Source organism: Hyla sarda, chromosome 7, assembly GCF_029499605.1.
Source record: "Hyla sarda isolate aHylSar1 chromosome 7, aHylSar1.hap1, whole genome shotgun sequence".
NCBI lineage: Eukaryota > Metazoa > Chordata > Amphibia > Anura > Hylidae > Hyla > Hyla sarda.
In genome coordinates this window covers 165,026,170-165,045,077 of record NC_079195.1, presented here as the reverse complement: position 1 = coordinate 165,045,077, position 18,908 = coordinate 165,026,170, and the positions used below count along the sequence as shown (strand labels likewise).

At 44.3% G+C, this 18,908-nt stretch overlaps 1 protein-coding gene across 1 annotated transcript in view; it reads right to left on the bottom strand.

The window, feature by feature from the left end:
* Nucleotides 1-937: 937 nt before the first annotated feature.
* LOC130282692 (transmembrane protein 132A-like) overlaps nucleotides 938-18,908 on the bottom strand; it is a 311,553-nt gene continuing 293,582 nt past the window's right edge. The window contains exon 11 of the mRNA XM_056531203.1: nucleotides 938-6,663. Within this exon, the coding sequence (XP_056387178.1) occupies nucleotides 5,515-6,663 (1,149 nt within the window). The 3' untranslated portion in view covers nucleotides 938-5,514. The remainder of the gene's footprint in view (nucleotides 6,664-18,908) is intronic.

Sequence of the window (18,908 nt, the reverse complement as noted above, 5' to 3'; positions counted from 1 at the left end):
ATACTGGCAGCGTGAAAGGGGCCTTAAAAGAATTTTTTTTCTAGACCTGCAAAGGAGTCATTGTGCGAGAAGGGAGAGGTGGTGAGCTATGACAATGTAAACAGCCTGATCCCATCTTATCTAAATACTGTGGTCACCTTTCATTCTAATGCTGGCTGTGATAAGATGAAGGATTAAAGATTTTTTTTTTTTTTTACAGGACACGTGTCAACTTTTTACTTTAAAATACAGATATAAAAAAGGAAAATTAGAAAAGTCACTAAACATTATTAAGCAAAAAAATATGATACATATAAAAAAATACTTTATTGAAATAATAGGTAATCTTCTGATGACACGTTTCCTCTAAAAGAAATACTGTGGGATAAATAAATACAACATGCAGGGCTTTCATTGACAGTGTATAACAAAGGAATTGAACACTACACTGAGAATTTTTGTGTCATGTTCAGTCCTCTCTGGCTCTGCAATAGTCACAATACAAAGTTTCCATTTTTTTCTGCAATGTTCTTTTCAACTGACAACTCTCCATTTCTTAAAGGTCTGTATTTAGCTTTTTTTTATTTTTATTATTCAACTGTTAATGATTATCATTTTAACAGGATATGCCACAAATGCCTTATAATTAGATAACTGGATCAAATATTAGGAACCGTTGGTAGAAGCAGAACACCTTTTTAATCAGATACAAGTAGTGGGTGCCCATGGAGGGTAACCTGGTCCCAGTCGCAGACCAAGTATAGATATCCAAAACAAAAAGATTCCAACAGCACTCCAGGTATCAAATCAAATGCAGTGTTTATTGACCCATGGTCAGCAGTGAATGCAACGTTTCAACGGCCTCACGCCATCTTTCTCAAGCTTGAGAAAGACGGCGTGAGGCAGTTGAAACTTCGCATTCACTGCTGACCATGGGTCAATAAACACTGCATTTGATTTGATACCTGGAGTGCTGTTGGAATCTTTTTGTTTTGGATCAAATATTAACCATTTAGACCAGCTGCACGCCCATTAGAAGTGAATAGAAAGATTACAAGCAGTCTTGTAGCCATATGTTGAAGTGACATTTATGGAAACCACAGTCCATAAATATTATGGTTATGCAGTGATTTTCCAGAAATTACAGCAAAAAATTAGCTACTTAAGTGCAATTCTGAAAATCTAACTAAAAACATTTTTCTCATTAAAAAAGCTGCAAAAAACGTAACATGCATATACAGCCTAATAGTGTTTTCAATGGAATCTTGTTTATATATTGGACTATTAGATTACAGTATATAACTATTGGATTACAGTTTATAATTAAGTTTAAAGTGTACCTTCAAAGATGCAGCATTATCTCTCAACAATTGTAGGGATTGTTTAAGGGTGCGTTCACACTGCAGAATCTCCGCTCGCAGAATTCCGCGAGCGGAGATTCCATGTGGCGGCCGCCACCTAAAATACTTTGGCTCGGCACTGCGCCGTCACCATTGACGGCTATGCAGTGCTCGCAGACTTACGAGCAAATAATGAACATGTTTCTTATTTGCACGGAAAATATCAGCGGCGGAATTGTCCGCCGCTAAAATTCCTCAGTGTGAACGGGTCCCACTGAAGACCCATTTACACTGATGGTAATGTTCACTGCGCAGAATTCCACTTGCGGAATTCCACAGTGTGAACATACCCTAAAGGGGTACTCCGGGGAACTAAACCCATAGCCCATCATTTCCCTTTCACCAACCTCTTTATTTGTCAAAATATTCATTAGCTTTGTAGAGCAGTTTCCCTCTTTCAGCTGTCACTTACATGCAGGGAGTGAGAGAATATTCATCATATTCAGATCCTGCTTGTCTTTGTGTAAACCCCTGACTGAGACCTAGCTCCCACACTTCTGCAAGACAAACACCACGTGATTTCTGGCTTCACAGCCACACATCCCCTCCCTGTGTGAGGACCTTGAAGAGAAGCCCAGTGAAGATTCTCAGTCAAAAATCAGCACATAACACTGCTCTTTTCCTGCAGTAGATCTTATCACTGACTGCTGCCATTCAGAATATAGCATGATTTATTGCTGGGGGGGGGGGGGGGGGGGGAGAATAGTTTTAAAGAAAAGACAAGTAGTGTGTGCTGCAAACTGTCTAAAACAACATAGTATGCACAAAGATAATGAAAGCAATTGGCTGGCAGCCATTACACAGAGCTGCACTGGCTTCTGAGAGTTATAGTCTGGGCTACAAGCAAGAAAAAAAGAATATTAAGGAGACTATAGGGGCTACAAGAGCTGCCAAAACCACATGGGGCACAGAACAGGTATTGTGGTGGCTTTGGGACATTTTATGTTTCTTAACTTCCCCAGAGCACCCTTTTAAGGGGGATCTGTCACCTTTTCTGACATTTATTTTAGTAAATAATTGTATTTCCTATGAAGTAATTCTGGAACATCCTTACTTTAAACTTTTGTTGTGTGGTTAATCAATTATTTCTACTAGAAATTTATGAAAACATTGACAACTGTGTAACTATATCATACACACTATGAGGGAATTCATCATGTTGTGTGTGATGTACATGTTATTTTACCCTGTTTTCCTTGCTGTATATTTGACGTAGCTGGGATTAATTTATCAAAAAGTCACACAGCCCTTCACGAATTGTACGCAGGAGTATCAGTAAAAGCAATGACTGGAAATATTGCATGGTATACACACTTTTTCCCATGTTGTCAGACTTTGTGTGACTTGTGTTTTGCAAACACCCCAATGATAAATCAATGACCACTACAAAAAAAAATACGTACACCCAAATGCAGTGATTGCTTTATATATAAAAAAAAAAATGTCCCAGCAGCACTTTTTGTGACTTTTTAGGGACAATTTTACACATTAAAAAAAAAAGGACCATAAGACCATGATAAATGTCCCCCTATGACACTATCCAATCAAGGTGGACTGTGTAGGGACACATTATCTTTTACAATAGGAATAGTAACATCAAGGGTGATTTATCAAAACCTGTACAGAGGAAAAGTGGAGCAGTTGCCCATAGCAATCAATCGGATCGCTTCTTTCATTTTTCAGAGGCCTTTTTAAAAATGAAAGTAGCGATCTGATTGGTTGCTATGGGCAACTACACCACTCTTCTTCTACACAGGTTTTGATAAAACTCCGTAGAGTTGTGTATTTATAAATATCTAGCCCTTTTTCATGGAAACTCAAGTATTTATTAAAAAATAGGTATCAGAAGATGTCCCAGGTCCTCTTAAAGCAAAATGAAAAAATTATACCAGTCAAAAGTGAACTAATTTTTTACTATAATCCTACAGACTGAGCTGAGCTGAGTTTCATCATATTTATATCTAAGCTACAGGCTTTTGACATCTCTAGTAGTAAAGATGATGGAAACTCTTTTGAAAAAGAGCATAATTGACTACATGAAAACCAACAACTTGTTTGAACCAAACCAGCATGGCATTACTAAGGGCAAATCATGCCATACTAATCTAACAGATTTTGTTGACTAGGTCACTAAAGTGGATGAAGGTGGTGCCGTGGATCTTGCATATATGGACTTCAACTAAGCATTTGATACAGTTCCACATAGAGAGACAATTGGAAAGTTATTTAAATTGGACCTAAAGCGTACCAGTCACTGCAAAAAAAAAATTACTTTTGACGTTTTAGGGAAATGTCAAAAGTTGTTATCGGTCGTGGTCAAGTTGGGAGAGAACTCTCTACCTGCTCTTTGTCTTTTACACCTGGTCGGTCCTGTAGACTTACTGTACATTGTGAGTCCATCCAGGTCATGTGATGAAGAGCTGGGAGAGAACACGCTAAGCGTGCACTTCTCCTGGCTGGCTGTCATGATCGGTAAGGGTCTAAACACTGAGACTACGACCAATAAAACTTTTGCTTTGTATCGAATGCCAGTGCCCATTTAATCCCTGGATAATTAAAGAGATATTCCAGGAATTTTTTTTTTATTTGACCATGCTATAGGGGCTGTAAAGTTAGTGTAGTTCATAATATAGTGTCTGTACCTGCGTGTGATGGTTTTCTCACAATTCTGTGATTTTCACTCCAATATTTATTTTTACCAGCATACTAAATGACTGTTGGCTCCGATTTTTCCCAGGTTGCAATGCGGCCGAGACCTGACTGACTCGTCAGCTGATGACAGGGAGCCTGTCTGCTTCAATGGGTGGAACGATTGCTTGGTGGGAGACAGATCAATCTGCAACTAATACAAATGCTGTAGGCACCCTGATTGAAAATCACAGGTCTTTGAATGGATGCAGCTCATTTATGTTTCAATGGGTGGGGTGGCTGATGTGTGGGAGGGAGGAAAATTTAATTGTGGGATTTGTAGTCAAAAAAAGAAAAGTCAAACAGAAAATACAAGTTCACAAACAGGATTATGGTAATCTCACAACACAGCCATTTAGCCCCAAGACAAGCACAGATCCTTCCTAAGCATGTCCATTACTGCCTGCCAGGTACGTACTAAAATCACCTTATGGTGGATAACCCCTTTAAATGGATTTGCAGTTGACTGAAGCATAGAGATCCAAGGGATGATGTTAATGGTGTGTATTCTGAGCAGAGACTGGTTGCAAAAATGTGAGCCAAAAAGGTCTATTCTGAATTCTATTCTTTTTAATGTCTAAACTTTACAAAAAGGAGGCGATTTGGTAGGCAAGCTTTACCTGTTTGTTGATGACACAAAAGTGTGCAATAATAAGGTTGATGATGCTGAAAGTGTCTGCAATATGGAAACATATTTAGTATTAGATAAGAGGTCACTCCAGTGGAAATTGAGGTTTCCAAATGTAAAATGATGCACTTGAGAAGAAGGAATCCTATGTCTGAGTATCATTTCGGCAGGTTTTCTTTTTAACAGAGACTTCAGAAGAGAAGCTTTAGGGGTAGTGGTTTCTGACAGCCTCAAAATGAGACAACAGTGTAGCCAGGAAAGCAAGAGGTTTAATCAAAATAAAGAGGGAGACTATAATCTCACTGTATAGAGCCCTAGTCAGACCACATCTGAAATACTGTGTTTAGTTCTAGAGACCTCACCTGCAACAAGATATTAATAAAACATGTTCAAAGACATGCTACCAAAATGGTCTTAGCCATAGTCTTTAAAGAACCATGGCAAGATAAAGATAACAAAGTAAGATAATGTAAGGACAGACTTAATGGTCTTTTTTCTTCCAACAATTTTCTATTTCTCTACCTTATAGATTACACTAACTGCATAACTAGTTCTCTTCCTTAAAGAAGCACTTCAAAACATGATGTATTCAATCTTATGTTATTAAGAGTGTCAGCTGGATGTCTAGAGTAAGGAAATATTACCTGATTGACAACAATAGAGAATGGGGGTCCTGATACCACATTCTTTTCTGTCTTTCATAACACTGAATTATCAAATATGATGTGAATATTGCTACACAAAGTCCGTAAATTATCTTCACATGGACGTAAGCTTTTATTTTCTGCTATTTTACCACATTCATTTATGTTAGTGACATTAAGTGATTCTTTTTACTCTTGGTCCGACAATATCCATTCTCCTTCCTCTTATTCCCTCTCTCTTAGTATCTTGATTAGGTGTTTCTGCTCTGATTCTTTCCATGTAGCTCATGATTTCTTGAGGTTCTCTCATACCCATATCCTTACATACCCAAACAATGTCCTCCTCACTAGCCACCAAAATAGATTGTACATTAGGATCATTAGGTACTCGTTCAACTCTTTTTTCTCCTTGAGGAGGAGTTGTTTTGGTTAACTTAACTTCGGCTTTTTTTGTTTCTAAATAAGCTTTAGAATGGTTTGTAGATGTCGAGAAGGAGCTGGTATCAGACTGACATTCACTATTAGTTTCAGCCTCATGAAAGTTTTTTACTGGATGGAAAGTACTTGTCAGACTCTGAGAACCCAAGTTCCTAGCATCCCACTGTCCTCTTTCTTCCTCTTCCTCATCCACTGCTCCTTGGGGTTTTGGTCCATTAACATCTGACCCTTCTAACCATACCCAGTTTGGAGCCTCAGGATTGCCAGGACCCTCATGTACTGATTTTTTTCTTTGCCTTCTTATAAAAGCCAAACAGCTAAAAAAAAATAGTAGGGTAAGAAGAGAAAACATTGCAAGCAGTCCATAAAGTCCTTCTTCTAAGCCTGGTATTCCCCATCGTGTTGTAACAATGTCATCAACACCAGAATGAGATTTATCATCATCATCTATAGTAGTATCATCACCACTAAGGATTATGTCACTGGTTCCTGGAACAACATTGTTAGCACTTGAAATAACGTCGCCATCCCTGGTCATTAGGACTGTATCCCCCTGTATTATGTCTCTGTCAGGATGTTTATCGCCGGTTGTCCCATTGCGTGGAAATGTAACTCGGATGTATCCGGCACTGAGCAAACCAGTGGTTTCTTTTTCTCTACATCTCTCTGGCAAGGAAAGAGATAAGCGCAGAAGAGCTTCTTCACCTGGATTTTCAAAAATTAATATTGGCATAGACCAGTAGCTTGTTGATATCAATGCACGACCAACTGAAAGTACCGAGGCATCAGAGGACACAACAGATAAAGACAGCTCTTGAGGATTATAGATCGTTATTGAAGCAGTGGACATATCACTGAAAAGTAGCCAGATAGGTAGAATAGCCTCCTAAAAGAAAAAACAGAACATTCATTTTCTTTTTCCTTGGGCGACACAGAACATTAAATTGCCTATAAATTTTTAAGCCCTAGAATAAGCCTACTTACTAAACACAATTAATTATCAATAAAAAAAAATCAGCCAGCCTACACTGCTATAATAAATGGTTTGAACCAAAATTATCATGTACTGTACACACATGATATGAAGTGCAACATAGGTGAAGGAGGACAAAGGTGGCGAATGTGAATAAAAGGTGTAAAAGTGTATAAGAGAAATCCCTCCATAAATGAGGTAAAAAGTGAGGTGAAATTACAAAAAATTATGTGAAAATCCAGATCAATTGTGTATGTATTGAATGTATATACTAAAAATATAATTTTTTGTAATTTCACCTCACTTTTTACCTCATTTATGGAGGTATTTCTCGCCACCTTTGTCCTCCTTCACCTATTTTGCACTTTCTGCTTTTTTTTTGCTTTTTTTACATTTGGTTTTTCACTTCCCACATTCCCCCATACAATACATGCATTTATACACACACTCTTATCTCTTGATATGGTTTGTCACCCTTCATTTTCACACCACACCTTTGTATACTTTTTTCGCCCAGATCTTCCTTCACTGTTTCTTTTTCATTGACTTTCACATTTTTAATTATTCATATTTCTTTATTATTATTTTCATTTATTCATCCTTTTTTGGTCTTTTTTTACAATCAGATTAGTTATCACTATTTTTTTCACATCACCCTTGATTCATTTATTTTATTAATATTCCATAAATTTTTTATCACTTTATTACCATTTTAATTTACATATATATATTTTTTCACATATTTTTTCACACATTGATATTTCTCACTTTTTATTTATTTAACATATTTAATTACATATTATTCTGTTTTGTATTTATTTATTTATTTTTTGTCTTTACCATTATGTATTATTTACTACTGCATATGTATATGTATTTCAACTTGCTGTAGCTCCAAGGTGACACAATCAATTTTTTCATACTTCAGCATGATTGCCTGCAATTTGTTTGTTCACCACAAGATGTCAGCCTTCTACTTGCTGCGTTGCTGGTGCGCGGGGCCGGCTCCGGCCTTTCGCGGGTGCCCGGCGGATCGCGTCTTGGTGATTCCGGTCACGTGATGCTTTGTTTACGTGGCCGGGTCATGTGACGCAGCCCTTCCGGGAGCCGCGGATGGCGTCAGGAGCTCGGCGCGCGCCATTTACAGCTACACAGCGAGTACAATACAGGTGTTTTATATATGTCTTTGATTTTCTGGTTAGCCATTGGGCACCATGTACTATATAAGGTCAGGTGACTGAGGATGTCGTCACTCCCAGACGAAGGTCAGCGTGCCGAAACGCACGTTGGAGTGGCGGCATCCCGGTCCCTGCAGCTGTTTTATGATCTCTGTATCTGTTGTGGGTATTTTCTAATTTGCATTATGCACTTTATTGTAGGTGTATAAAGTTTTGTACATCCATATACAGCACCTTCTTTTGTTTGCACTTTGCACCTTTAATATGAATATGCTGCTTCTTTGTAGATTGGTGTCTGTATTTACCTATATCGCCTAATTATTGATTTATGTGCAATACCCCATTACTGCCAATCCTGCTGCAGGGTATCCGGTTTTGCCGCTTTTTGTGATGTATTGTTTTCCTCCATGTGTGTGTATCTAATTTTAGTGCATATCAATAAAATGTATTCATTTTATCTTGGCAAGTGACTCCTTTTGGCAATTTTTTTGCTTTTTCTATGCATGTTTAGTTTTGGAGTCACATTAACGGGTTCACTACTTATATGGGGAGTGGTCTTTTCTATTCTTTGTACCACACACCAATTATTGCTTTTCCCCTCAGTTCTATTGGTCTGTTTTTTTGTTTGAAAAGTGACAAAATATAGGATACACTACTGACCAAGATGAGGCCAAAAATAGTGTGATGTAATAATAATATTATTGAAGTGGTAGTGTCCCTGTATTCAATTTCTAAAATTACCAGTTGTATTCCTTTACTGCATTATTAAATGACAAGGGAGAAGCTTGCTGATACTGTATATTGCTTAGTCTGTCCCTGTATTTGAGATTTTTCTTTTCCAGCTCTGCATTCTCTGGGCGTCCCTATGTTTTTCTAAAATTCTCATTACAGGGAGTGTATCTGTATAATTTTTTGCCTCTGGGTTGTTAAAGTGGGGTGCCTCTATGTCCTTGTTTTTAAGGTATTTTGAATAAGGTAGACATATACCTAGATTTAGATTTAAACATGGGGGTGGGAATTCCCTGTTTCCTATATAAAGGTTTATTTATTCATTCTTGTTACATAGTTTATAAAGTTGAAGAGAGACAAGAGTCCATCAAGTTAAACCTACAGCCCCACTGTGTTGATCCAGAGGCATTCATCCGTTATTAAACATCCGTTTTCTGTGTAAAAACGGATGTATAATAACGATTGAAATAACGGGTGCTAACGGATGAATAAATATTCATCCGTTAAGACTTGTTATAACATCCCTCATGTATGGTCACTTTAACACCTCTGCCTACAGACTCCCACAGTCGGGACTACTACTACTCCCACCATGGAACAGACTTCTTTCCATGATGGGAGTAGTAATTCCCTGGCTGCGGGAGTCTGCAGAAAGCTGGGGAGGCTACATTAGTATTTGCACTATTACTCCCATCATGGAACAGAGTCGGTTCCATGATGGGGGTTGTAGTACAGGGGCTGAGGGATTGATCGCACCGGGTCTCACTTCTGAGACCCAGTGCGATCAGAACTTATTAAGCAGGGGAGCGGGCGTCATGCGATGTATTGTGTGTTTTAACTTTAATTTTTAAATCCCCCGCGGGGAGACATGAATGGCCAGTACCGAGGAGCCATTCAGGGCTCTCCGCAGGGTTTTTAAAATGAACATTGTGAGTGGCAGCGGGGGCCATATGTATTTTAAAAGCAATGTGGGGGGCAAGATATATAGCGCTGCAGGGGGGGGGGCAGACATATAGCCTATATATCTAGCCCCCCAGCGCATCTATAATATGCTCCCCGCAGCACATTAATAAAGATATGACCCTCGCCAGTGCATATGCATATTATATATACACACCCCGCAGCGCATTTGTCATAATATGCCACTGCAGCGCTATGAATGAAAAGTATATCAGCAGCGCATAGTGCCAGCAGCCGGCCGATGATGCTGATAGATATACTTTTCGTACATAGCGATGCGGCGGCATATGTATATAGAAGCACTGTGGGGGGAAGATAACGCTATATGTCTGCTACCCAGCGCATTTATATACATATATCCCTCCAGCGCTATGAATGAAAAGTATATCTATTAGCAGCGCATAGTGCCAGCAGCCGTCTGATGGCACTATGCACTGCTGAAAGAAATACTTTTCATTCATAGCGCTAGAGGGGTATATGTATATAGATGCGGCTGGGGGGGACAGACATATAGTGTTATCTGCCCCTCACAGTGCTTTTATATACACATGCCGCTGTAGCGCTAGGTATGAAAAGTAAATCATCAGCATTGGGCCGGCCGGCTGCTGGCACTAGGCGCTGCTGATAGATATACTTTTCATTCATCGCGCTGCAGTGGCATATTGTGGACAATGTGCTTCGGGGGGTATATACATATATATATATATATATATATATATCTGCGCTGGCGGGGGTCATATGTTTATTAATGCGCTGCAGGGGGGGTATATATAAATGCACTGACAGGGGGTATATATATATTTTATATATATATATATATATATATATGCTCTGGCGGGGGTCATATGTTTATTAATGAGCCGGCAGGGTGTGCATATATACACACACATATATATAAATGCGGTGGCGGGGGTCCTATCTTTATTAATGCGCTGTGGGAGCATATTATAAATGTGCTATATATATTTTCCCCCACCGCGCTTTTAATTTACATATGGCCCCCGCTGCCACTCACAATGTTCAATTTAAAAACCCCACGGAGAGCCCTGAATGGCTCCTCACTACCGGCCATTCAAGACTCCCCGCGGGGGATTAAAAAATGAAAGTTATAACACACGATACATCACAGGGTTGCGGACCATGCTGCCCGCTCCCCTGCTTAATAACTTCTGATCGCATCGGGTCTCAGAAGTAAAACCGGTGCGATCAATCCCTTAGCCCCTGTACTACAACCCCCATCATGGAACAGACTCTAGAACATCATGGAACAGACAGACGTCCTAGCGATCTCCTGCACTGCCATGGGCAGTGCAGGAGATTGGCGGCAGGACTCGGCTGTCAATCACAGATGGGGATCCGCCGCAGCTGCCGGGCCACGATCGTGCCGGTCCTGGCAGCATTAACCGCATAGATGCCATGATCAATCTTGATAACTGCATCTATGGTGTTGACAAGGGGCGTGTGCTCCCCCTGTTCAACAACGGCGGTGCTGCGATACGATTGCGGGTCGCTGTTGGTTTCTATGGCAGCAGGATGTCAGCTGATGACCTCCTGTCTGCCTGCTACGGAAGTCTGCTACGGAAGCCACAGGCTGGATCGAACAGGCTGTACTGTGTGCAGCTGATCAGGTCATACTGTGCTGCAGTACAAATGTATTGAAGCATAGTATAACCTGTAAAAAGTGAAAAATTAAATAATAAAAGGTTGTTCAATATATGTATGAAGAAAAAAAAAGCCCCTTTCCCAATAAAAACCTGTATTGTCATCAAAAAAGATTAAAAACACAAATCCTATACATAACAGGCATTGCCACGTTTGTAATGACGTGTACTATAAAACTATAATGTAAATTATCACAAACACAGAATGCCGTAAAAAAAAAAAAAAATTACAGCTTCTCCCGCAAAAAATAATCCCCCTTCTCAATGGCGTCAGACGAAAAATAAAAAAGTTACAGCTGTTGGAAAGAATTTTGCTCAGAAAAGGAAAAAGAACATAGAAAGCTATTTAAAATGGGTATTGCCATAATCGTACTGACCCATAAAATGTACATTTACATCCTGTACATGAACAGCAGCCAGGGATTAGCTAGTAATGGCGAACATTAGCGATCACGCTGATGTCTGCCATTAACCTCTCAGATGCCATGATCAATATGGATCACGGCATCTGAGGCAATGTGGTGCTTCTAATGGCTGATCGGATCACCCGTGGCACGACCACTGGGATCCAAATCAGTCAAGAAGGTGGATGGAGGTCCCTTCTCCTGCCTCCACCGCTCTCCCAGGGTCTTCTTCTCTGGTCTGCCTTCTAGTAGACCATAGAAGTAGATCGCCGATGATACTGATCGGTGCTATGAATATGCATAGCACTGAACAGTATTAGCAATCTAATGGTTTCTATAAATAGTCTCTTTTGGGGACATAAAAAATTTAAAATAAAAAAAAAGCATTAAAAAAATACATCATTAATAAACAAATTTGGTATTATATAAACATCCAAACTATCAAAAAATAATGTTAAGGGGGCGTGGCTAGCCATACACAGAGCCTGCTGAGCTCCGTCTCCACGGCCCAAACAACGGGGGTAATAACCACTCCCCATGCGCCAAAAAAGGTCTGCACAGAACCAGAGGTCAGGGGAATCTACCCTGAAACCACTGATCCCGATTTCTGACTTTTTCGGCCCCCTCCAGGGTCTTAGAGAGCCCGGGAACCAGATGACTGTGCTTTCCAAGATGGCGCCGACCCCTTCTCCTAAGACCGCGCTGCCGCATTCCCCGCCCATCACTCGCAGAAGCGCAGCCGGAGCCGCTGCACGGGGTGGACAACTGAAGGCTTTGCTCGACTTACCAGCGAGGACCCCGGCTGTGAAAGATAAAGCGCCTGCAGACACACGCCATTACACGGGCGCTCCGACCGGACATAACGGGCCACAGCCTGCATCTGCGGACTTCACTGGACTAGAAGAGGACACCACGAGACTCCCCCTGCGCACGGGGACTCAGTGCACCTCATCACAGCTCTCTCCCTCAGACCACCACGAGGGATGGATGGACCACGGCACACGTCCTCCTGGAGGTGAGCCCCTGCAACCAGAAGCGGGTTCGCCTCCCGGCACGGGGAACCCGGCCCCTGAGAGTCTCCGGCGGCTCCCCTTGCTCCCCAGCTTGGGAGGTGAGAGAAGAGGACAGGGACTTAACCCCTCCATGGATGCTGAGGACGAGGTATGACCAGGGGGAGAGATTAATCCTCCGCATCCCCCATACAGTTCCCCTCAGCGTGCCCTTAATCCTCCTGGGGAGGCGGCTGCTTCCCCTTCTCAAAACATCCCCTCCATACTCCGCAGCCCTAGAGACTCCCTGTGCTCCCAGCTGTCCCGCTCGGATGCTGATGAGGGTGAGGCTTTGCGACCCGCCACCTTGACAGCTGGCCCATACCCCTCGGTGTCTGCCCCTGGGACTGTTTGGGGACTTGCTGACTAGATTCTGAAGCACATGCCTGCACCAGGCCTCCCAAGGTCCCACGATGTGCAACCTGTGACAACTTTAGGCCTTCCACCAGCTGGGCCCCCTGCAGTTCACCCACAGTTCCAACACCGTCTCACCCCACTTCAAGACCTTGGGGACCCGCTCTCCTCAACACTGCCCCCCCCCCCCCGGCTCAAGCGGTCGCCTTGCTAAAGGGGCATCCCGAACTGCAAGCGCTCCTGGCGCTCCTGCCTACCAAAAGTGACCTGTCAGCCTTGGCACTCGACTTGAAACATGCCTGGCGCCAGGACCTCTAACCTGTCCAGCAAGATGTCTCTGACCTACAGGGAAGGGTGAAAGCCCTAGAGGTCTTCCAGATCACGGCATTGGACACTATGAGAGACATGCAGTCCTCCTTATCTGCTCAATCTTCTACACAACTGGCGATGGCAGACCATCTCGACGATGTGGAGAACAGAAGTCGCCGGAACAACGTCCGTATCCGGGGCCTCCCTGAGGCCACGAGGAACCAAGAATTATTCCCCACTGTCACTGGGATCTTCAACTTACTGCTGGGGCACCCTCCGGATACTCACATTGAACTCGACAGAGTACACAGAGCACTCCGAGCGCCAAGTACAGACCCCGCGCGCCCACGCGACGTAATATGCAGAGTCCACGAGTATGCCCTGAAGGAGCAGATCATGACAAGAGTGAGACAGCGGGGAGATGTGGACTTTCACGGAGCAACCTTACAGTTGTACCCTGACCTATCCAGGCGCACCCTGCGTTAGAGGGCGCTCCTACGACCACTATTGCGTGAACTTCAGAATCGAAATTTACCCTACAGATGGGGCTTCCCATTTGCCCTACACGTTACAGCCGGAGAGGTGTCGGCCTCCCTGCGGGAACCAAGAGACTTACCGCTCTTCCTTTCCTCGTTGGGCTTACCGCCCTTGACCCTGCCGGACTGGGACAGTTTCCTGAGGGATCCGTATGCTGTGCCGCCGGTTTCCAGACCCTCCCAGAGACTACCAGCGAGACGCCCCAACCCGGGCTGGCCGCAGCCCCAGTGTCACAGGAGATCCAGACGTTCCTCCTTGGGACCCGCCCCGGAGGACTAAGTGACTAGCTTCCCTGTCTGCTGCTGGACTCTGACTTGCTCATCCGGCTTAGTATGTGGAGTAATGTGATATAACTGGCTGTTCACCTCCTCACCCCTGTGCAACCCCCCCCCTCGTGCCTCCTGATTGATACCCCCCCCAAACACATATCCCTCCCTTTTTGTCCTCGCCCTCTCCCCTCCTCCCCTATATCCCCCCCACACCGTCCCACTACCCCTGCTGCCCACCTGCTCCCTCCCCTGTTCCTTTGCCCCAGCTGTCCTGTCCGTGCTTCCTCCCCCTACCCCCCCTCGCCCGCCAGGATGCTAGTCGCCCTCTCCATTGACACTCTTACAGATCCCCCCCCCAACCAATCCTCCTCTCCAGGTCCTGATCTTGTAACCCCCCCTCCTTCCACTTCCCTCTCCTCCCCCCTCCCCCCGCCCACCTTGATCGAGTTCCCCCTCCCTCTCCCGCCCCTCCGCATGTTCGCCCCTCCTCCCCCCCTCCTCCGACCCACCTGTGTTTTTCTGCCATGTGAGCAACTACACTTACTCCTCCTTTTTTGCTCTATACCCAGACCTTTGGTAACCTCACTTATACACTTCCCCCTACCTGATGCTTACCGTGACCCTCCTTAAGGGTCGCTCTCATTGTCCCACCACAGCCGTGGACGGACGTTTTCCATGTACTTCGATTCCAACACACCTCAGAGTAGCTGAGCCAAGTGCCCTCCCACTGCTGAATTAGCCTTACCCCACATAGGGCCGGTGAAGGTATTCTACACCCGTTTGGCAGACGATTTTTTCTGCCACTAGTCTTACCTTGCAGGCGCTTGTGCTTGCTTTTTTGGTTGTTTGTTCTTTTTTATTTAATTTTTGAGTGATCTGTTTCCCTGACCCTATTCCTTGTTCCTTTTTTTCCTTTTTATTTTTCAGATTGTCTGGTGTGACTCGCCTCCCACCGGGGTCCCTCTGAAGTGTCCCATTATTCTACATTCTACGACAGACAGTCATAACATTACATGGCGGAAGTGAAGATGGCCACCCTGAATGTTCAGGGATTCAACATTCCGGAGAAGAGGTCACAAATTCTCTATCATATGCACAAAAATAAGGTCAGACTTTTATGCTTACAGGAGACCCACTTTAAATCAGGCCATATCCCGGATAGGTTAAGCAGATACTTCACCACCTGGTTCCATAGCTCCAATCCGGACTCCCGCTCGAAGGGAGTGTCCATTGGTATACATCGTTCACTTCCATTCAGTGTACAGGCAGTCCGGGTGGATCCGAATGCTCGCTTTCTTTTTATCCGTTGGGCCATGTTGGACCAGGTGGTGACAGTGGCGACGGTTTATGCCCCTAATAGTGGCCAGGTGCCCTTTTTATTAGCGACTCTAAAGGAACTCTCCCACTTTGCCCAGGGTAGGATACTGCTGGGTGGAGACTTTAATGTCCCGATGCACTCCCTGCTCGATGCGTCAACACGTCGATCGGCTATCTCTTACCGCCAACTGAGTAGACTTAAGAGACAATTGCACTCTCTTCAGCTGTGTGACATGTGGCGCCTTCAGCATCCGGGTGATCGGGACTACACACACTTCTCCTCCCCTCATAACTCATATAGCCGGCTGGACTATGTCTTTCTTTCACACTTCCACCTCCCTAGATTATTCTCCTCACAAATTGGCCACCTATACTTATCCGACCATGCACCGGTGTACTGCACTGTGACGATTCCTTCCTTGAGCACCCCGCGGTTTTCGTGGCGGCTTAATGAGTCCCTCCTCCTGGACACTCTTTGCCTGTCGGAGCTGAAGGCAGCAATCGCACACTTTCAGTCCGACCACGCAAACGACCAGACATCTCAGCCGATCCAATGGGAGGCTCTCAAGAGTGTACTGAGAGGTATCCTGATCAGCCACGGCTCCCGGCTTAAGAGGGAGAAGGCGGCCAAACTGAAGCGCCTCCTTGAGACGCTCCATGATTTGGAAGCTTTGCACAAACAGACCTTATTGGAGTCCACGCTGAGGGAACTCACTAAAATTCGTCATGAAATCCGCTCCCTTCTGGACGCTTCCCTGAGACAGTATAGTCAGAAATGCGCCTCGACATTTTATGAATGGGGTAATAAGCCGGGCAGACAGTTGGCCAGAGCGCTCCGTGAGAAGAGGTCGGCGCTATTCATCCCATCCATAAACACCTCGTCAGGTAGCAAGTCGTTCCTCACGGCCGACATACTTAGGGCTTTTGAAAAATACTACTATGACCTTTACAATATCCCCGCCCCGTCAACGCCCCTCCTTCTCCGCTTCCCTCCTTATCCCTGAGTGACTACATTCAGAGAACGTCCCTCCCTCGTCTATCGGAGGAGGACATAGCGGCCCTAGAGTCCCCGTTCTTGGAGGAGGAGGTCGCCCAGGCAATATCACATCTTCCTACAGGTAAAAGCCTGGGACCAGACGGGTACACGGCCAAGTTTTTTAAAGCCTTGAAGGATAGCCTGCTCCCCATTCTCTGTAAGACGTTTAATAGCATCGCCCCGGACCTGGGTTTTCCCACCGCATTGCTCAGTGCCTATATTACGGTAATTCCCAAGGAAGGACACTACCCGGGTCTTTACTCCAGCTACCGCCCCATATCTCTTCTGAATGTTGACATTAAACTGTCGCCAAATTGCTGGCGGATCGTCTAGCGTTGGTCCTCGGCCCCCTAGTCCACCCTGACCAGTCCGGGTTTATGCGCTCCCGAGAGGCGAGAGATACTACTGTTCGAGCCTTCTCGGTAATTAATAGAGCTACTACACTCAAAAAGCCATTACTGCTCCTCTCTCTCGACGCCGAGAAGGCGTTCGACAGGGTGGACTGGGGATTCCTTAGAGCAACGCTGGAGCAAATAGGCCTGGGTCCCTCCATGATGGGGCGTGTGACGGCCCTGTATCGGGACCCTCAGGCACGGTTGAGAGTCAACGGGTCCCTTTCTTCCCCATTTCCCATCCGGAACGGAACGCGCCAGGGGTGCCCGCTCTCCCCCCTCCTATACATCTTGTGTATGGAGCATTTACTGACTGCTCTGAGATCTGATCCGGACGTTCAGGGGTTTACCCTAGGGGGGGAGCGGGCACCTCTGCTCTGCTTTCGCAGACGACCTCCTCCTCTACTTAGCCTCTCCATGCACCTCCCTGCCGGCCGCATTGACGGTCATGCGGCAGTACTCCCACTATAGCAACTATAGGATTAACATGTCCAAAAGTTTGGCCCTGCCGATAGCCCTCCCGGTGGACACCGTAGCGGGTCTAAAGAGAGAACACCCTTTTCAGTGGGCCACTGAGTCCTTTAACCCCTTAAAGACCGGAGGTTTTTCCGTTTTTGCATTTTCGTTTTTTGCTCCTTGCCTTTAAAAGATCATAACTCAAATTTACACCTAAAAATCCATATGATGGCTTATTTTTTGCGCCACCAATTCTACTTTGTAATGACGTCAGTCATTTTGCCCAAAAATCTATGGTGAAGCGGGAAAAAAAATCATTGTGCGACAAAATTGAAAAAAAAACGCTGTTTTGTAACTTTTGGGGGCTTCCGTTTCTACGTAGTACATTTTTCGGTAAAAATGACACCTGATATGTATTCTGTAGGTCCATACGATTAAAATGATACCCTACTTATATAGGTTTGATTTTGTCGGACTTTTGGAAAAAATCATAACTACATGCAGGAAAATTAATACGTTTAAAATTGTCATCTTCTGACCCCTATAACTTTTTTATTTTTCTGTGTATGGGGCGGTATGAGGGCTCATTTTTTGCGCCGTGATCTGAAGTTTTTAACGGTACCATTTTTGCATTGATAGGACTTATTGATCAATGATATAAAAATGATATAAAAATGATAATTAAATGATATAAAAAGTGACCAAAAATGCACTATTTTGGACTTTGGAATTTTTTTGCGCGCACGCCATTGACCGAGCGGTTTAATTAATGATATATTTTTATAATTCGGACATTTCCGCACGCGGTGATACCACATATGTTTATTTTTATTTTTATTTACACTGTGTTTTTTTTTTTATTGGAAAAGGGGGGTGATTCAAACTTTTAATAGGGGAGGAGTTAAATGATCTTTATTCACTTTTTTTTTTCACTTTTTTTTTGCAGTGTTATAGGTCCCATAGGGACCTATAACACTGCACACACTGATCTTCTATGTTGATCACTGGTTTCTCATAAGAAACCAGTGATCAACGATTCTGCCGGATGACTGCTCATGCCTGGATCTCAGGCACTGAGCAGTCATTCGGCGATCGGACAGCGAGGAGGCAGGAAGGGGCCCTCCCGCTGTCCTGTCAGCTGTTCGGGATGCCGCGATTAGCCGCGGCTATCCCGAACAGCCCGACTGAGCTAGCCGGGAACTTTCACTTTTAGCCGCGCGGCTCAGCTTTGAGCGCGCGGCTAAAGGGTTAATAGCGCGCGGCGCCGCGATCGGCGCTGCGCGCTATTAGAGGCGGGTCCCGGCTTCACTATGACGCCGGGCCCGCCATGATATGACGCGGGGTTACTGTGTAACCCCGCGTTATATCAGAAGAGCAGGACCAATGACGTACCGGTACGTCCTTGGTCCTTAAGGGGTTAAATACCTAGGCGTGCATATTCCATTGAACCTGGGAGCTGCCTTTTCCCTTAACTTCCAGGCTCTGTCGGCGACTCTAGACAGGGACC